The sequence below is a fragment of the Camelus ferus genome, chromosome 21, assembly GCF_009834535.1.
Source record: "Camelus ferus isolate YT-003-E chromosome 21, BCGSAC_Cfer_1.0, whole genome shotgun sequence".
Lineage (NCBI taxonomy): Eukaryota > Metazoa > Chordata > Mammalia > Artiodactyla > Camelidae > Camelus > Camelus ferus.
Window position 1 is genome coordinate 10,685,775 of NC_045716.1, and position 20,979 is coordinate 10,706,753.

A 20,979-nucleotide genomic window follows, 5' to 3' on the forward strand; every position below is an offset into this window, starting at 1 on the left:
GATTCAGGAACTGAGAATAGTACCCCTTAGTCAGCAGTAAACAGACACTCACTGAAAAGTGTGTCTCAAGTTCAAGCCTAACTTTAGAACCAATCAAATGAGAATAGAATCTTTAGAGCAACATGTATTTTCCCAATCTTGAGTAGAGTCTGCCAGGCCACATTTGAAATATTTATTTCACAAATATTAAAGATGTTATTGGTATCAGGCAATATTAGTTGCTCAAATGCAGATACTATTTTGAAAGTTACTGAGGAAGTTCCTGCACATGTTCTGATTTGCGTGAACCTCTTCTTGGCATATTTGGTGGTTTTTCCATTTTTTTTTTCCTGTTTTCTTTTTAGGTTTATCAATAAAAAGCAGGGATTATTGACCTAGGGTCCAGAAAGCCCATGATTTGGGATGGGGAAAAAAAAATCAGGTTTTTATTTTCACCACCTTCTAACTGAAATTTCAGTTTAACATTTCATTCCATTATGGATCTAGTGATAAATCCAAAGCTGTGTTAGTACCTGTGACTTTGTCACCACCATTAGAGATCACAGACATTTGACATTTAAGCGCAATTGTTGCAAATACCAAGCAATAGTATTTGCACTCAAAATTGCTTTGAAATTAGACCCTTCCCTCACAAGAACTTGTTTTTAATGTGTTCAAAAAGGACATCTATATTTCAAATTCAAGAATTTTTTGTAGTATTTCAATATCATGTGCTTCTTTTGCAATCCTATATAATTTATACATTTAAAAACATCTTCCTGTGAAGGGTTCCACGGATTTCATCAGTGAGTTTTAAGGCATTTGCTTGCACACACGCACGCACACACATGGTAAGAACTAGTCTGGGGGCTAGCCTTCATGCTGGTGCTTGGGGTGCAAGACTGGAATTGGAAAGTTCTCCCCAAAATTAAAAAAAAACAAAGAAGAAGAACTGGGGGAGGGTATAGTTCAAATGGTAGAGCGCATGCTTAGCATGCACGAGGTCCTGGGTTCAATCCCCAGTACCTCCATCAAGTAAATAAATAAACAAACCTAATTACCTCCCTCAAGGAAAAAAATTTTTAAAAAGAAGGAGAAGAAGAAAGTTCTCCGAGGCATACACCCACACTTGTTTTAAAGCAAGGGGCAGGGCAAGAATTCTCCCAGCTGCTCCCATCGGACAGCTACTCCCCGAAGCTGGTGGCGTGCTGCCCTTGTTTTCTGGCTGGATGTTACTCATCTCTGTCACTGCTGCAGGGACAAGGGACCGTGTCTTAGGCACGTCCATATTCCCGTTTCCTAGCACAGTGTCTGATACAGGGCAAGGTCTCAATAAAGTTTGCAGAGTACACGGATATACAAACTAGAAATAAATCCTTATGATTTCAGCACCAAGGGAGTCATACTGGATGAGGTGGGTATGAGTGTATGTGTGAAAACAGGGTGGGGATATTTAGGGACTGTTACGGGGCTGCGGGGTGGGTAAAGTGGGACATTCATTTTCCAAAGAAATTCAAAACAGACTTCTGGAAGGTCATTTTCTGAGGATCTTGCTGGCAGTGTGAACCCCACCCACCCACCATGCATGGCCCCACCCGGCCTCACGTGGCCCCCTCGTTCTCCCCCCCCCCATGCAGGGCTGGCTCCCAGTATATATAAACCTCTGTGGAGCTGGGGCAGGAACCAGCAGGGCCACCCATCCAGACACCTCGCAGCGTAGGGAGAGTTCCAGAGAAAGCCTCGCCCAGCCTCTGCACTGAGGGCTCCTGTGCCCACTGCGGCCGCCGCAGGCCCAAGATGCCAGCTGTCCAGCTGCTGCTGCTGGCCTGTCTGGCGTGGGGCGTGGGGGCCAGGACAGCCCAGTTCTGGAAGGCCAACGACCAGAGTGGCAGCTGCCAGTATACCTTCAGTGTGGCCAGCCCTAGTGAGTCCAGCTGCCCCGAGCAGGGCCAGGCCATGTCAGCCATCCAGGACCTGCAGAGAGACAGCAGCAAACAGCGTGCAGACCTGGAGTCCACCAAAGCCCGGCTCAGCTCCCTGGAGGCCCTCCTGCACCGGCTGACCTCAGGTCAGGCTGCCAGGCCCGTGGAGACCCAGGAGGGGCTTCAGAGGGAGCTGGCCACCCTGAGGACGGAGCGAGAACAGCTGGAGACCCAAACCAGGGAGCTGGAGACAGCCTACAGCAACCTCGTCCGTGACAAGTCAGCTCTGGAGGCGGAGAAGAGGCGACTGGAGGCGGAGAATGAGGATCTGGCCAGGAGGTTGGAAAGCAGCAACCAGGAGGTCACAAGACTGAGAAGGGACCAGTGCCCCAAGGCCCGCAGCATTTCTCAGGATGTGCCTCCAGGATCCAAGGAAGGTAAGGATGTGGGGTGACAGCGATATGGCTCATGGTGACCTGTTACACGTGGCCCAGGCCTGTCCCTCTTGTCCCCTCCTTTCTCCCAGGGACCACACATCTAGCACGAGGCAGACAAATTAAGGAGGACAAAGCAATCACTTTCACATGTTGCTAGTAACGTAGCTCCTGGTAGTTCTCCTGAGGTGAGTGGTTCCAGGTTCTCGAGCCTACCGGTGACAGTCAGCACGGTCCATGGTACAATGAGAAACGCAAGGCCCAGGCGAGGTGCATGTATATATGATCAGTACGAAGTGGCCAACTCTCCCCTTCAGAAAGCTATCCTTTTGGGAATCGTTTGGAGATCATGGATTCTTCCCTTTCGTGGTTAAAATGACTTCTATTTATGAACTGACAACAGATTTATGGAATAGTGATAGGTGGTAGGGTTTTTGGGTTTTTTTTAATGTCCTTTCTTGGCAAAATAAAGAGGCAGCAAGCCTTTGTGGGTTCCCTAAATATGCTGTTTGGGAAATTTTCCTGATTTTGGTCCCATCTGAGAGTCTCTGCTTTTAAGTCACTGGACCACTCTCTGAGGTGACTTTTGCCGCCTCAGATGCTGCTCCGTTTATCCTGGCCCCTGCCAGAAGGTGAGTCCCTGCCTGTGCACTGGGGGGGGGGGGGGGGGCACAGTCTTCCTAATAGTTGTTTTTTGTGTCACTTTTTGTGAAATTGTGCTCCCCAGCATTCTCTGTTTAATAAGTTTTCCAACAATGGAGGAACTAGCAGCAAATCCAGTTGCGGGACAATTAGTCTGGAGTCTTCAAAGATTTGGACATCAAGAAAGAAAAAAAGGAGAGGCTAGGGTTGGGGAGCTTTAGATTAAAGGGGAGTGAACCAAAGTGGTGACCAAATGCAGTGCATGACCTTGGAGTGATTCCTGCATCCAGGGAGACAAAGCTACAAGAGACAGTTTCAGGATCCTTGAAGAAATTTGGATATAATTTATCCGATTGTGTTACTGAGTTAATGTTTGGCATCTTGGGTGAGATCTGGTATCGTGGTTCGGAAGCATATCTGTGTTCTAAGGAGTTCCAGACTCAGGTACTTAAGGGTGAGGCAGCAGAATATCTATAGTTTACTTTCAGATGGTTCGACAGAGACAATAATATAAAGAATGAGAAAGAAAAATAATACGTGTGACCAAATATTAATAGTTGGTGAATCTAAGTGCACAGCCCATGGGGCGTTGGCTGTACTATTTCTTCCACTTTTCTAAAGCTTTGAAAATCTTCAAAATAAAACGATGGGAAACTATTTTCTAAAAACGTTTTCTATGTGAAAGGCACGACCTGCGCAGGTGTGAGGTCAGAAAACCCAGGAGTTGGTGCCTGGTGTGACCTCGGGCAAGTCACTCAGCCTCTGCGCCTTCCTCTCTCATTCATAACACGGCCGTGAACACTCCTCCTGTGAATAATGGTTTCCACGGGGTTCCAATGAAATCACTCGAAGGTATAAAGGATTTTTGAAAAATCCTATGTTGCTAGAGTTGGAAGAGATCCAATTCTAAATTTTACAACAAAGGAAAGTAAGGGCCCAGGATGCCAACGGAGGAGCCCCAGGTCGAACAGCTGATCCGAGGTGGAGCTGAGACTTGTTGAACGTAAGGCTTTGAACACAAATGAAAGAATCATTATTAGCAGAAGTGCTGTGAGGTGTTACATGTTTCAGACTGTTGACTGGATGAACAAAACCTATCTGTGTGCGTGTGTGTGCGCGCGCACGTGTGGAGGGGAGTTATTGTCTGTGGTCATTTAACAAGTCTTTGGAAATTCATTCGATGTCTTCTCCGATTTTACATTTCTTTTTGTCCGTTTCAGCCGCTCTACTTTCGAAATAAAGACAACAACCCATTATAGTGAACTCCAGACTTGGAAGCTCTTTCCTAGCAGTGGGTTTTTTGGTCAGCAGGAAATTATATTAGTACAAGAATGTAGAGCTGGGAAGGGGGCCTAGGGAGCATCTGACACCTGCAGCTCATTTGTGCAGATGTGGGAACTGGAGCCCAGAGAGGTCACTCAGTGGTCTGTGGTCACCCAGCCCACTGGCGGCCCAGCTGAGACTAGAATTCAGGCCCCTTTCCTTGAGGTTCAGTGGCTCTTCAGGACCCTGAAGTGACCTTTAGTTTAGAGAAACTAAAGATGAAAGACTGAAAAGCTACATTTAAACGTCAAATAAAAGAAGTGCTTGGGACAAAAGGTGAGATTTGAGATTCTAGATTTGAGGGGTAAAGGGGTGTTGGGGGCGGCTGGGATTAGGTGTGGCTGTGCTTTATGTAGGGGAGGCAATAACTGAGGGGTGGGGTAGGGGGCGTGAGGGCTTAGTGAGGCTGAGTGAGCAGGGGAAAGGCTTGAGAAGGTGGCCTTTTCCTTACTCCACCTATAACTCAAAGTGTCATCACCACTTTCTTTATAGTGTAATTGTTATATAGAAAAAAATTCTCCTTAAGACTCATGGAAATCACTTGTCTATAGGTGTGTGTGTGTGTGTGTGTGTGTGAGAGAGAGAGAGAGAGAGAGAGAGAGAGTTGAGATAATACACCCAAATAAAATTTTGTAGTAATAGTTTTGAAGTGAAATGTCTGGAAATCTTTTAAATCAGCCCAAAGTAGAAAATGTAGATTACCCAAAGCTAAATTAGAGTTGGTGATAATGTCACAAGAGAAGCCCCACTTTCCCCTTTATTTCTTCTCTACTTTGAACTGGTCCTTCCAGAGAACAGAGCCTGAGCTGAGGGCTTGTGCGCAGTGTTTATATGGGCCACCAGCCCAGGGAAGAGAACGGGGTGGGGCAGGGAAGGAAGGAAGAACCAACAAGTAGTGGGGTGAGGGGCCTTCACCAGTTGGTCCCCACGGTGGTTGGCAAAGGAGGAGCTGTGCAGAATGCAGCAGAGGAGGGGAGCATTTATCCCTGCATCCCATGCTCCACTGGCCAAGGGTCACCCATGGGGTGTAACGCACCTCCGTGATGCACAGATCTAGGCACCAGGCTGGTTCTTGCAGAGAAGCTGGGGCAGGGCAGTTGAGGTGAGGTCCCAGCAGGTAACACCTGTGCAAGGCAGATTACCACAACAATGGCTGGAAAAAGGCAGGCAAGATACTCAGCAGGGGCGCCAGATTGCTCAGCACAACACCGCAGATTTCACTTCCTCACCTACAGGATGGGGGGAATCATGGCCCCAACAGGAGGTAACATGGCGAAGCGCCCAGCACGGCAGGCGCCTGGCTCAGCGTGAGCACCCCCAGTGGATGGATTAGAGCTACAAAGGGCTTCTTTTGCTCGAGTTCCACTATTGTTTAAAAATGATCAAAACATCAACATGTACACACATTTCTGTAACAGGCACTGATTCTAGAGATGGCCCGTGTTGGGGCAGGCAGCACCCAGGACAGTTGTCTGCGAATCTTCACTTTCCTAGTGTTCATGACAACCGGTGATTATGTTGGCACCCTTCTTTTCCTTCATCCGGTTCATTTACATAATACTGACCTAGCTTTTCGGGCAGTGATAGAAAATAACTACAAAAATCATTACAATGTCATTTGCATATATATGTCATGCAGGCCTATATACATTATACATATATTGCGTATTTGTATATACATATAGACATATATGTATATGATACGCAAGCGAGTTAATAAATTCAGTTCCTAGGTTAAGCTCACTAGGTGTCTATAAAGCAAAGGTAAGGGAGATAGGACAGAGCCTGCAGAAAATACTTCCAGAAATTTGTGATAGGCATGAACTTTTTAGCCACAGCAGGACAGAATTTTAATAGAAACAAATAAAAGTCCTAAAATTTTTTAGCTGTCTGATACAATATGGGCCTTAATCTTTTTATAATCTTAGTTTTCCTCCCACAGTCAGAGTGAAATTTGAGTGATTTTGAAACATTCCAGAGAAATTTTAGTTTTAATACATTTTTACTGATGTTTTCTTTATAGTTTGAGCCAAGAATTCTGAGGCTCAGAGAGGTTGAGTAACTTGCCCAAAGTCACACAGCTGGTACATGACAGGACTGAACTAGGAAGCTACTATTTCTGGCCCAGTCCAGGCCCCTTCCTGCAAAGACCTCCCTGCCTTTGGTTCTTGCATCCTCTCCCACAGGCTTCGGTTCTCGTGACAGACGGCTCTACTCTGGGAGTCTGACCCTTGGCAGGTATTCCTGGCTGACACAGCCAAGAAGCAGCCAGCAGGCTTGTAATCCAACCATCCCACCTGCCAACTGAGCACTGGCCTTGCAGTCATTCTGGAAGCCATTCCCCGACATTATGTTTTATTGTGGCTCTTGTTTACTCCAAAGAAAGCACATGAGGTGTGGCTTCTGCAAAGAGGGATTAAAGGGGTTTAGGGTGGGGGAGAGAGAAGGACCCCTTGGTCAGAGGGCCTTGGTGGGACCGGGAAAGGAACTCGGCACCATCCAGGCACCTGTGCCTCCTCTTCTTCGCAGTCAGGGAGGAAGAGCTGATGGGAGGATGGCTCTGACGGGAGGGGGTGTCCCCCCTGATGGGGATGCCATGTAGGAGCTGTGTGTGTGTGTGAGCCACTCAAAGGCAACTGAGTCAGCTCCAGGAGTGGGCCCCCCAACAAAGGGCTGAGCACATCTCCGAGGCTGTTTTACAGCCTGCGGTAGCAGTCTGGGTTCAACCAGGAAACAGAAAGCAAGCTAAGTCAGGGATGTATAATATAAAGAATTCGCTGACGACAGAGCAACTATGGGATACAGTAAACTCCACATGGCACGGGGGGGCTGAGGGAGGGTACCAAGGAAGGACAGACTTGGGAGGGGTTCAGGCCTCCTTGAGGAGGGTGGGGTTCAGCCCATCAGATAACAGAGATGCTGGCTGATTAACCCAGGCTGCAGCCGGAATGACCACCTCCAAGTGCAGGCAGGGAGTGAGTGGAGCCTGGGACAGGCTGCAGGAGCCTGCATTGCCCAGGGTCCCTGTGGAGGGACTCTGGGTACCATGTCGAGAAGGACTGTGGAAAGGTTGTGGCTGAGCCCAGGCTGCGAGGTCAAAGAGGAACCACATCCTGGGCTCGTGCATGGGGGCCAGACTCCACCAGATGTCCTCACCTGCGGGCTGCCAGCCCAGCCCCTGCAGGGAAATTGCAGGAGACCGCCTCCTTCCCACCACCACCCCACAGTGTCCCTCCAGCGCCCTCTACTGAGAGAGCTTAACATTGTGCTCACTCTAAAGGAGAAATGCCTTTCCAGAGAGCATCTATGGAAGGGTTCAGTTCGGCACTGAAAAGCAATACGTTTATAACTGATACACGTCTCCACCACAGGGTGGAAAGGTTCACAACTGCCATGATCTTGGCAGACCTGGGTTCAAGTCCTAGTCCTACCACTTAACAGCTGTGTGGCCTTGGGCAAGTTACTTAACCTCTCTGAGCCTCAGTTGCCTCTTCTGCAAAATGAGCATAACATTCCCCCTCAGGACTGCTATGTGGAATAGAGGTAATGATAGCAAGAGCCTAGCATAGTACCTGGCTTATAGGAGGCACTTAATACATGGTGGCAGTAATTAAACTAGGTGCAGACTGCAGTGCTAAAGCCTATTTCTATTTCTCTAAAACATATGAAGGCACCAGATCACATAAATGATTTCTATAAAACTGCTTTGAAATGTGGAAAGAGTGTAAATACTTAATCATCTCTTTTCACAAAGAAGCTGTTTTTCAACATTTCAGTGTCAGTATTGTAACTATCTTCAAGGAAGTCACCTGGGGAAATGCCTATCTGGGTTTCTTTTTCTCACTTTTTTTTAATTCGCTGCGGTTAAAGAGGGCATTTTTCTTAATTTTCTTCTTACTGACTTGCAAGCGTATGTATCTACTTTTCTCAATATACATCTTTTTCTCAGTAGATCACTGAATGGTATGACCATCGTAGCTATGTTCACAGAGTGAAATAACTTGTATCAGACGCACATTTTCTTCCTTGTTCAAAACTCGTCCTGGAAAGATATCTGACACAATATTTCAGTTGAGCATGTAAAGCTTAATATGTTACTTCTTACAGGAACATTTGCCTCATGACAATGAAAAAAATTAAGTCATGCAGGAAATTGTCAATTGTTGAATTTCAGGCATCCCAGAAGATGCTGAGGATCTTCCCAATGTCCCTGCATCACACCTCACTGACTCATAAATCAGAGCTCCTAGTGGGAATTATTTTCACTGTGTACAAGCTTATTTTGAATATGCTACCCTGTGCTAGCACATTGCTATGCAATATATTATTTATGAGCTTTTTACTATGGAATTTTTCAAAAATTCACCAAAGTAGACAGAATAATACAAACCCCAATGTACCTCTCACCCAGCTCTGACAGTTGTCAGCATAGCCCAGTCTTGTTTCATTGTCCCTGTTCCTCCTCCCCTTCCCCCACCCCAACTATTATCTTAAAACAAATCTCAAATATTGGCATATCTTTGGAAGCCTATTTAAATCCCATCCTCAATATAGTCCATCCTTAGACCTTTTCCCTCACAGTATGATTTTGCTCTTTCTTTTAATATAGTTTCTAAATGGAATTTGGAGAACTTGGACTTCCAGGAACTGAAGTCAGAGTTAACTGAGGTTCCTGCTTCACGAATCTTGAAGGAGAGTCCGTCTGGTCGTCCCAGGAGTGAAGAGGAAGGCCATGGTATGGAGTTAAATTTCTTCTCTTCTGTACCCAGGTGGTCCTTATCTGTGTCTGGCTCTGTGTTCAGAGTTGGTCAGCCCACTACGAGGAGGGAGGGTTGGACAAGGCACCTCCCTGAGAGCAGAGGCAGGGAAGGGGAAAAAGAACAGAACCCCCTTTCAGCTCTTTCCAGGGCAGCTGGCAGGAAGTCAACATTTCCTAGCCAAGTTCTGTATCTTATCGCCTTACCCTTGGGATGGGGAGTGGGCTGCCCTGGGGGAAGATCAGGGATGTGTCTGTTTCACCCACTTGGTTGTCACATAGAATTGATCTCACATGAAAAATGACATTTTTCAGTAGACCCTTCATATTGTTATCTTGAGGCCAAGTGGACATCTTGTACCACCCCAGCACACTATCTGTTACTAAAGGTATCTCTTCTGAATGTTGGGTACTTAGGAAAAGTATGATTGCCCCTCTCCACGATGTTCCCTGAAAGCCTGATTTTTAAGACAAAGACTGATTTTCACAAACAGTGACTACCCACATTACTGACAATTACGGCTAGCACTGAAGGGCATGTGTGGGGTGGGGAGTTTTTGAAATATTCAAAATATGATTCCCTGAGATATGGGCAGCAAAGAGTTTCTACCTTCTTTTGGGGGTGGGGGGAGAGGTAATTAGGCTTATTTTTTATTTATGTTGAGAGGTACCAGGGATTGAACCCAGGGCCTCCTGCATGCTAAGCACATGCTCTGCCACTGAGCTATATCTCCCCCGAAGCTTCCCCTTCTATAAGGTAATTGAGGTGCCCATTAAAGTACAGAGACTTGTTTTGATTTGGCTAAGTATAAGTTTTCAATCATCTCCCCATCTTTAAAATTATATTCTTGTTTTATTGTATCAAATGGATGCCTGAAATATGTAGTCCATCGGGGGAAGGGCTTTAAAAATCTTTGTTTTATAGAAATTACAAGGACTTGATTTTTTGTCTCATTTTTTTAAAAATAATGAAATAAATCAGACCTGAAAGTCATAAAAAGTAATATAACAAACACCATGAGACCCCGTCCAGCTTAAGTCGATTATTTCAAATAATAGTGTGAAGCCCTCCTGCATCTTTATAACTGATACCAAGCAGAAGCAGTATTTATTGAAAAGAATCCATGTAATTACACCCCGTGCTGTGCAAACCTGTGTCGTTGAAGGGCCAACTGTGGTTCAATTCAGATCGTGTATTAATCTTATAATATTTACTGAGCATTTGGTCCATACCAAGCACTTAACATGTACAATTACATTTAAAACTGACAACAGCCCACTACCCAAGACACTACTGTTGTCCCCCTTTGCGAATGAGAAAAGTGAATCTGAGCGAGCAAAGTAACTTATTGGAAGCCACACAGCCAGCGGTGGCAAGGCCTGGGCTTAAACCCAGATGGTCTGTCCCTGGGGTTTTCACTTCTGCCAGCTCTGCCCTGCTTCGACATCATGGAAAGATGGTGGATAAGCGGGTTTTGTCTTAATTCACCAGGATGTGGAGAACTCGTGTGGGTAGGAGAGCCTGTCACGCTGAGAAGAGCTGAAACAATCACAGGCAAGTATGGCGTGTGGATGAGAGACCCCGAGGCTGCCCAACCCTATACCCGGGAGACCACGTGGAGAATCGACACGGTGGGCACGGACATCCGCCAGGTGTTTGAGTACGACTTCGTCAGCCAGTTCACGCAGGGCTACCCTTCCAAGGTGCATGTGCTGCCCAGGCCACTGGAAAGCACGGGCGCAGTGGTGTACCAGGGGAGCCTCTATTTCCAGGAAGCCAAGTCCAGGACGCTTATCAGGTATGAGCTGGGCACCGAGACGCTGAAGGCTGAGAGGGAAATCCCTGGAGCTGGCTACCACGGACAGTTCCCCTATTCCTGGGGTGGCTACACAGACATCGACCTGGCCGTGGACGAGACAGGCCTCTGGGTCATCTACAGCACCGAGGCGGCCAAAGGCGCCATTGTCCTCTCCAAACTGAACCCAGAGAACCTGGAACTTGAACAAACCTGGGAGACTAACATCCGGAAGCAGTCAGTCGCCAACGCCTTCATCATCTGTGGCACCTTGTACACCGTCAGCAGCTATTCGTCGCCCGATGCTGCCGTCAACTTCGCCTACGACACCCACACGGGGAGCAGCAAGGCCCTGACTGTCCCCTTCAAGAACCGCTACAAGTACAACAGCATGATTGACTACAACCCCCTGGAGAAGAAGCTCTTTGCCTGGGACAACTTCAACATGGTCTCCTACGACATCAGGCTTTCCAAGGTTTGAAGAGCTGCCAAGTGCTGCCAGAAAAGGCAGAAGGGGACAGTGTTCAGGGCGCCTGGGGGAGAGCCAGCCAGCCAGTGCCTACGCAGCTTCGCTCCGCTTTCCAAGCCTGGATTAATCCGAAAGAAAAGAATGTGCGCTGTCACCATGGCTGACTGGGCAGGAACAGCCATCTGGGGATTTAGACAATCTCACACTATAATAGTCTTTACTTCTGTCAGCTCTTAAAGGGATACTTAATCAAAATAGTTTAACTTTTCTGGTGACTTAAGGCAAAAGCTGTATTGCGTAGTAGTTTCTTCACAAAAACCACAAGGCTTTTTATAAATGGCCCTCACCAGGAGGGGGGACGGTATAGTTCAGTGGTAGAGTGCATGCTTAGCATGCATGAGGTCCTGGATTCAGTCCCCAGTACCTCCATTAAAAAAAACAAATAACCTAATTATCTCCTCTCCCCCCCCAAAAAAAATACCCCCCCCCCAAAACAACAAAACAAACAAAAAATAATAAATGGCCCTTACTGGCTGAAGAGAGTATGTGTGGAGAAGAGTTTGGGAAAAACAGATTGCCCCACGTGGACCCCAGGGCCATCCCCCGCTCTTGCACACTGCCTGGTTACCATGAGCTACAATAACAAACAGTGAGCCTAAAGGAAGAAGAGCAGCTTTTGCGCCAGCGCTGAACACACATAAGATGTGTTTACTATAGTTGGCTTCTAATGCTTCAAGTGTCATCCTGTTGTGTGGTATAGGACCTCTGCCCCGCAAAATAAAATAGTCTTACATAACAGTCTCCTTGAACTTTGTGGGAAGCTTTGCTGAAGAGAAGAGTGCAGATTTCAACCACCAGATAATTCCTTTGGGTTGGGAGCTGTGACTGCAGTATGCTAAAGTTGTGTTGGGTTGTGTGTGTGTATGTGTGTTGTGCGTGTGTAACTGAGAGGCTCACACCTGGTCTTGAGGTGTCGCTCACCATGACAGCAGGCAAGCAGTGGATTCCCACCTTCCCACCCCCATCTCTTATGCTTCTGGTCCTTCTCAGACAATCTTTTCGTCTTTCTCCAGCTTACCCTCTTTCACCCTAGTTCCATTTTGGTTCTTGCTGTCATGGGTGTGCATTTCATAAGCCACAACCCCAGGTGAGCAAACCTAAGGTATTTAATTACCTCTTTACTAAATTTAATTACCTCTTTAAAGGTCTATCTCCAAAGACAGTCACATTCTGAGGTACCAGGGGTTAGGACTTCAACATGGAAATTGGGTGGGGGGGAACAACTCAGCCCATAGCAACTGGGAATTAACACTCTATTCCACTGGTAGCAAACTCCTGAAGACTGGGAACCCCAGAATTCAGAGGGCATGAATTCATTCACCCTTTAAACACCTTTAGCTGCCAGGTGTTGAGTGTAACGTGGAAGGTAAGGTGACACCTTTGAGCGGTCACAGCACACACACACAGGTGACACAAACCCTGCTTGCACAGCCCTGCCCGTGTTTCCTTTCCCTCCATCAGCCACAGCTTCCGGCTTTGGGCTGGAAGGAGCAGGTAAAGGAAGAAGGAGACTTCATTCAGCGGCCAGGACATTCGACTCCTCCTGCACCACAGAGGGCTCCCTCCTGGTTTGCTTGCTGGTTCGTCCTTTTAGCATGTGTCAGTCAGAGTTTTCCAGTGAAATGGGACCAACAGGAGGTATATAGACAGACACACAGATACAGCTATAAAAAGGTTATTGTGGCTCATGCTATTGTGGAAAAGTCCCAGGATCTACCACCTGCAAGCCAGAGACCCAGGAAAGCTGGTGGGGCAATTCAGTCTGAGTTCAAAGGCCTGAGAACTAGGGGAACCAATGATGTAAATCCCAGTCAGGCCAGAAGAGCTATGTCCCAGCTCAGACGGGCCAGCAGGGAGCAGAAGAGGTGAATTCCTCCTCCTCCACCTCTTTGTTCTTTCCAGGCCCTACCTGGAAGGTGTGATGCCTGCCCACCCTGGGGAGGGTGGTCTACTTTACCAGGTCCACCAGTTCAAAAGCTTATCTCATCCAGAAACACCTTCACAGACACACCCAGAAATAATGTTTAATCTGCACACCCCTTGGTCCAGTCAAGTTGACACATCAAATTAACCATCTCGGAGCCTCAATCTCTTAAGATTGAAGCGCCCCAGTGTTGGCATCACAATATCAGGTACACACACACACAGTGTGCGGAGAGAGCTGACGGCTACTCTAAACGTTTATTAAACTACACAGGCTTATAAAGCAAAGGAGAACAATATGGAAAATGTTTAACTATGGTATGACATTTTATGACTCCCTAGACGCACAGATTGTTTTAAGGTCAGGATCTTAAGATCCTTTGATATTTTTGATAGATTACGCTCATCGTGGAGCCAGTGAGCCTTCCATCTTATCAGGGCGGAACATGATGGAAAATAGCTGCTTGACAACATTCTTTCTGACTCAGGCGGCTGTGCCTGTCTTAGGTTGCCCCCCTCTGGGGATCTTACCCGTCCTTGGCTAACCAGCCTTCTCACCTCTGAGTCTGCAGCCTTTTATAACTTGTTTCCCATTCCAGCCCAAGGCTCATTCCTTTGTTCGCACAATCGGGGGCTACAGCCCACGGCTCCCTTTAGGGTTTCTCCACTCATTCTTCTGGTGATCTCATCTAGCCTCATGGCTTTAAACCTCATCTCCAAGCTGATGACCTCCCCAAATTTACATCTCCAGCCCAGACTACCCCCGGACTCCCGACTCGTATATTCCTTTGACCACTTGACATCTTAATGTAAATGTCTATGAGGGCATATAAGCCAACAGAAGTGGAATTTCTGAATTTCCCTATCCCTCCCTCACTGGACACACCAAATCAACTCATCTTGAGGCTGATGGGAAGTCCAGCCCTCCCGCTGCTCAGGCCAAAAATCTTGGGGTCACCCTTTACTCCTTTCTTTCATAACTCCTCATCCAATCCACCAGAAACTTTTGTTGGTTCCACCTTCAAATACCTATATTCAGAATCCGACCACATTTCTCACCATCCCAGCTGCTACCTGCCCAAATGATCATTGTCTTTTTCCTAGATGACTGCAGTGGCCTCTGAAGTGATGCGGTTCCCTCCCCTCACACAGCCTCTTCTCACCCAGCAGCCAGAGCGCACTTCTCCTTTTCTGAAAACCTTCCACGCCTTCCTAGCTCATTCGCCTTCCTTACAAAGCCCCACATGACCTCCCGCCTTCCCCTACCTGCTGGGACTTCACCTTCTTCTAATGGCCCCTGACTCACTCTACCCCAGCCATGCCCCACTGGCCTCCTTACCCTCCTTTGGATATACCAATCACACTGTTTTCTTAAGGCCTTTGCACTCACTCTTCCCTCTGCCCCTGATGCCCCCCACACCCAACTCCTTTGCTGTCTTCAAAGTCTACTCAAACATCACCACCTTTCTAATGTCGCCTACCCAGACCACCCTATTTACAGTTGCAGCTGACCTGCTGCTTCCTCCGCCTCCTGTAATCTTCCTTACCCTGTAACACTTCTTTTCCCTTACATTTATCATCTCCTGATCCATGCTGGAATTCATTGTTTTCAAATTGTATGTACTTTTTGTCAGTCTTCCCCAAACTAGACTGCAAACTCCATGCGGGGAAGGGGTTGATTACTTTGCTCAGTAACATGTCCCTAGAACAATGCCCACCTCGCACAGTTGGAACTGAACATTTGTTTTGAACAAATGAATGCACAGAAAAAAACACCCTGGAACTTGCTAAGAAACATCTGGAAATAAAACGACCACAAGGCATCGTCCTTCCTGCCCTTTCCCATCCTTGATTCTATTCTTAACTGGCTGTGTGACCTTAGACAAGTCACTCACCCTCCGTTCCGGCACTAATAGAACCTTCTGACAGTCGTGTTCTGTATCTACAACATCCAACATGGGAGCCACCAGTCTCAGGTAGCTACTGAGCACTGCAAACGTGGCTAGTGCGAGGAACAGAATTTTATATTTCGTTTAAGTTTGATGAATTTAAGTTTAAGTAGCCACAGGTGGCTAGTGGCTACCCTATTGGACAGTGCAGGTTTTTTCCTTATCTGTCTGAGGATGAGATTGTGTGTGGGTTGAGCCCCCCGCTGGCAGTGACAGGCGCTCCAGGCATGCTCCCCCTGCCCCCCGCTGCTGTCACCGACAAGTAAGGACCCTGACTTCCGCATCCACAGCACAGCCCGCTGACTCTGCGGGCAGGCGGACCTGAGCGCTCTTAGAAAGGCAGGCTTGGAGAGAGAACGACCACACCATGAGGACTCTATGAAGAAGTGAATGCAGTAAAAGATGGCTCTGTTGCAAGGCAGGCCACCCCGAAATGTGCCTGAATGGCAAATGGATTATCTTGAATTAAAGTTACTTAAAAAACAGCCCATGCAAGAGGCACACTCTGACCCTCCTTTCTGTCTCTCTGAGAGCAGGAAGTCAATCTCTCATGTGAAAGACGACCTCCCTCCACCTGGAGGCAGAAGGACTCCCTTCATGGCCGGAGACAAGGCATCCAGGCCGAGAAGCCTGTATAAACAAACCTTGTTACTTTTTTCTTTTACTACCCTAAGCCCAAACTCTGTTTAGATTGTTTATTAACTGAGCACCCAAAACCTAAGTTTCTTTGTCCTGTCAATTCCTCACAAATGTATTGTTTGTCTAAAAAGCAGAAAAGTTGCCTGCTTTGGCCACTTCTTAGGTCCTATTTCCATGAGACCTCTGTGTGCATGAATTAAAAGCTGTTTCTTTTTCTCCTGTTAATCTGTCTTGTGTCAGTTTTATTGTTAGTCCAAGCCACGAGAATTCAAGAGGGGTAGAGGGGGAAATTTACCCCTCCCTGACAGCACCTAAGGACATTTCCCAGATGTGGATTTGAATGATCACATTTTTGATGCTTTCAAACTCTTTGGAAGAGCCCCGGGCGGGGGGCGGGGGCGGTCCTTGAAGGTGCTTTGGGGAATCCTGACCTGAGGATGGGAGCTGCATACTTCTCCTCCCTAACTAGGTCACTCTGCTCTTGGCTGCTTTTCAGGTTGTTTCTTCTGTTACAGAGTTTGAAATTCACTTAAATCTCCAAGAAGCAAACTTTGAAAATGTAGTTCATAAATGTAGATGCAGCCGGTCACCAGGACAAGAGGTGGGAGACAGCCCAGTCACCCCACTCCAAAAGGCCATAAACTGTCGTGTTGCAGGCGGAGTTTTGAAAACCCCAACACCGCAGGGTTCTCTGGAGCTCAGATCTCTTAAAGTCACAGAGGCCTGGATTTTCCACTCTTCTGGATTTCGTAACAAGCATTGAGGCCTGATAATTTTTTTTTTTTAATTCAAATACGTCTGACTACCATTAAGTGTTCCACAGCGTGGCATAAATTACAGACCAAAATACAGACATTGATCAGAGACTTGGCTTGAGAAACCAAAGATTCTTCTAAGTGCATTAGTAAGGATTAACCAGGCTCCACAGTGATAGTAGGAGGCGAAAAATAGGAAAGGAAAAACAGATTTTTCCAAGACAGTCTTCAAAGACAATCCGAGGACTTGATGGAAACTGTTTTCTGGAGTTTTCTGTCAAAGTCCACTTCAAGATGACAGATGTTTCCAGTGCTTAGGAGACGCTGGGGTCCTCAGCCGGAGAGGGAGGAGGGGCTGGGGGTACTTCGGGGCTGGCTGCACTAGGAGGAGGGGGGACGGGTTCCGGGTCCACATCTGAGAGTATCTCCCTGGCCTCATCACTTGTTGGGGTTAATATCTCTTCTCTGGGAGGAAAGGCACATGGACATCATTTAAATAAAGATGGGACTTTTTTTAAAAGAAGAAGAAAAAAGAACCCTCAGATCCCAGCACGTACAGAGAACACATTGGAGGACATCCTGATTCATCTACGCACGTTTACAGAGCTCTCAGCTGGCAAAAATGTTTAGGTACATTCTATTTACACTTTAATTGTGTGTCAGCTCTTCTCAGAGAGAACTTAACTGTCCCCACTGGTCCCGATGGGGCTGGGGTCCACCCCTGCCAGCCAGCTCTCTGTGCTTTCAGCCCAGGGCAGGCTCTCTCTCAAAGTTCTATTTGCAGCCCAGCTCTTCTCTGGCCGGTTCAGCCTAGGCTCACTTCACCTCTCCCTTCTGCCTAGTCCCCACCCCGCCCAGCCTAATCTCCTCCCCTCCTGCTGGAATGCATTAGGCATCTCCATCCTATTCAGCACTGGGCAAGCCCTGCCTTCAACGGACAGGACTAGCCTGTCAAGTGATTACAGATTCAGATTTAACTGTTCCCTGAACACCTGCTGTGTTTCAGGGACTCAGAATTAACTAGAAACTAATTACATTCAGATTCTCAACCACAGGTCACAGTCAGCTTTGCAGCTGAGGAAATGGAGAAAGAAGGTGATTTACCCAGGACTTGTGGCCAGTAAAGTACAGAACTGAAATCAAAACTCAGATCTCCTGATCACAAGTTCACTGCCACATCTCCCAGTCAGAGCAGATCCCTAATTTTGCTAAGGGGGTGGTGGGAGGGTAATGAGGATGGGGTAACAGAGAGGGAGGCTAGGAGAGGCCCCCAAATTGTGGGATCTCTTCCTTCTTGAGTGGATGTTAGAGCATACAGGGACCATTTTCACAGTGTAACCGGTGGTATCAATTTGCCATGTAGCCCTCAGTAAAGGTTTAACCCCTCCACACCTATGTTGACTAGGAAATTGTACATCATTTTTTTTTTTAAATCAGTTCACTAGTATCTTACATCCCAATAAACTCTAAGGTCTCAAGAATCATTGTGAGCAATACTGGATGGAGGTCCCTCTTTCAAATCAATTTTTATTTTTTGGCCACCTTATCAGGTTTAATAAAATCATTATTTTTAAACTCATTTTATACCCACAGAACTCAAACCAAAAGCATCAGCTTTGCCCACTGTTGTTCTTTACGAATATTTTCACTGTTAGAATTATTTCAACCCAGGTTTCTTGGCAGAAATCCGTCAGGTCACCGGTCTCTACTGAGGGTCAGCTTCGTTTCCTAAGACTAGACAATAACTTATGAAGTCCACTTAACCACACCGACAAGCTGCAGTGTGCTGGAGTTTGCTGCGAGTGAGTGAAGCAGCCCCCGCTGACTTCCCCCAGCTTTGTAGCTCCTGTCCTTCCACCAGGAAAGCCTCAGAATCTACATGCAGCCTCCTGACACACAGGGAAGGAGCAGACATCAATTTCAATAAAGCTCAGTTTTAATATGAATTGGAGTCCTGATGTTTTTCACGCCTTTATATATGGGACGCCTTGGGCACCCGGCTGGATCTGGGGACCTCAGACCAGGGAGAGGATCGGACAGCCCACAGTGGCCATTGCCGGCTTCCCAAATTTAGAAAATGAAAATACAGGGTGCTCAGTTACATTTAAACTTCAGATAAACGAGTAATTTTTTTTTTACTATATCATAAGTATTGCACAGACGTACTAAAGCCCAGAACACATCTAATAGTCAAGTTTAACTAGACATCCTGTGTTTTATCCACTGACCCTACCATCAGGGGAAGGTGTCAGGCAGTGGATCCGTTTGAGAACGCCTATGTTCAGCACAGGCAGCTAGCCACTCCCAGGCAGGCAAACCCTCCCCTCGGGGCCGGACGATCTGTTAAGGCCTCCTCCTTCTAAGGGCGCACTAGCACAGTCCTGGGCACCAGGCATGTGGTGGTGAAGGAGAGAAACAGGCCTTGCCATCAGGGAGCCTACAGCCTCACTGGGAACCAGGACAAGCTTCAGGGAGTCCATGCTGTCCTCAGACTTTGCAAAGTCATGCATTTTATATCCTGGGTGGGGTCACACCGTAACTTCCACCTGATTATCAAAGTGATCCCCACACCCCAATTAAGAGCCACGGATCTGAAGTTCATCCCAGCATCCTGATCATTACCTACTGAAGGACCATGTGACAAAGGTCTGTTTCCCACAGTAAGTGATGAAGTGTTTTCTTATCCACAGATCTGCCTCACAGAAACAGACAAAAACATTGACATAAACCCGTGTCTGAGGCAGTTTCAGGTTCTTGGTGAGGATCAGCATTTATGCACCATTCCCACCCCTCCAGAGAGCGCGGGAGTACCTGGTGGTCATGGTGATTCTGCGCCTGGTCACCTCGGAGGCCAGGTCTCCATAGCGGAAGTTCATGCTGGAGCTTATGGGGCCTTTCTCAGCCATGGCCTTGCACTCAAGATTTAAAGTCACTGCACCTGTGAATCTAAACACATGCACCAGCAAACAGGCTTCAGGGCTCGGAACTGCTCAGCTCGGGTCCAGCGTGGTACGGTTTGCAGAGGACTTTCACCGCCGTGTTCTCAGTGCGTCCTCCCTACGGCCCCCCCACACCATCCCCAAGCTCCCCCAGCCCCACCCCGTCGTCATGAGGCAGGTATTTTCTCATTCAAATCCCTGCTGTGGGGGAGGAGCAAGGTCCTCCCCGCCCGTTAGATAGAACAGGTAGTGTTACCCTAGGCTTGTGATACAGAAACCAAGGGCAGCTACGGTTCCCCCCAGGAACAGCTGAGGAAACAGAGGTCCAGAGAGGTGAGCTGTCTCTCCCCACGGTGCACAGCTGGGCCGTGTCCCGTGCTGCTAAGGAGTGCCGCCCCTTCGGAGCCCTTCCAGCACGGGGCTGTTTGCTGTCACCGACACACGCAGAGCTCTCTTCCTGGGCTCTTGCCTTTTAAAGAACAGGAAAGGGACAGGGGCAAAGCTGGGGTTGACGAGGTCCTTGCTCGGATAGGCACCTGGCAGAGACACTGCAGGCTTGATGCTGATGAGAGAAACAGCAGCAGTGGGAGCAGACACCGTGGGAGGTCCTTTCCCTGTATCTGATAAGCCCAGTGACACTGCAGGGGAAGTTATCATGATCCCCACGGAACCAACAGGGAAACTGAACAGCAATTAGGCAGCTTCCCCAGCGGGCACAGAGCTAGCAACTGAACCTAGGTCTGTCCGGCTTCAAAGGTGCCACCACAGAGCCCGGTCACCCTCCAGGGCTGCCTCGGTGCTGAGCCTTTGGCAAAGGAGTAAGAGATGCATCTCTGTCCCTGGACACTTGACCACACTCGAGAAGTGACACGGCCGTTCTCAGTACGTGAACTACAATGGCCTGAGCTCACCCGGCTGATCTTCTGGCTGGAAAGGTTTGTTCTTAGGAAGAAGCCCAACTCACCTTTTGATCCCAGATCAGCTCAGGTGGTGACCCTTTCCACACCTCAGCTCATGGCCTCCAAAGAAATGCCCTTATGATGACTCTATACCCACACATCAGTTACAACTCCTGCTCCGAGCAGGAAAAGGCCAAAACCACCATCACCACCACTGACACCACCTGCCGCCCCCTTTTTATCCTCCTGCACTCAGTCTCTCTCAGGAGCTCGAGTTAATGGATTGATTTGAGCCCTGTGAAGGTAGCAGCTGCCACAGATTTTCCCTGCAGAAGTGAGCTGGATGAGAAATCCCCAAAGACGTTGCAGGGAGGAGATGGGTCTTGAATGCAGAGCAGCGGAAGGGACCTCGGCCCCAGGGGCAATGAGGAAGCACCAACGCAGAGGCTGGAAAGCATGGCATCTTGACCTGTTATCTACTGACCACATCTTAA

The 20,979-nt window shown here is 47.8% G+C and overlaps 2 protein-coding genes across 2 annotated transcripts; one reads left to right on the forward strand and one right to left on the reverse strand.

The window, feature by feature from the left end:
- The first annotated feature begins 1,644 nt into the window (after positions 1-1,644).
- On the forward strand, positions 1,645-12,119 carry MYOC (myocilin). The gene is made up of 3 exons (XM_006192070.3): positions 1,645-2,338; positions 8,910-9,035; positions 10,549-12,119. The coding sequence occupies exons 1-3, from the start codon at positions 1,777-1,779 to the stop codon at positions 11,331-11,333; spliced, it is 1,473 nt and encodes a 490-aa protein (XP_006192132.2). The 5' UTR covers positions 1,645-1,776; the 3' UTR covers positions 11,334-12,119.
- A 4,842-nt stretch (positions 12,120-16,961) lies between these two features.
- MYOCOS (myocilin opposite strand) lies at positions 16,962-19,924 on the reverse strand. The gene is made up of 3 exons (XM_032464731.1): positions 19,843-19,924; positions 19,459-19,593; positions 16,962-17,112 (listed from the first exon to the last, which is right to left on the reverse strand). The coding sequence occupies exons 2-3, from the start codon at positions 19,551-19,553 to the stop codon at positions 16,962-16,964; spliced, it is 246 nt and encodes an 81-aa protein (XP_032320622.1). The 5' UTR covers positions 19,554-19,593; positions 19,843-19,924.
- Between the last annotated feature and the right edge of the window lie 1,055 nt (positions 19,925-20,979).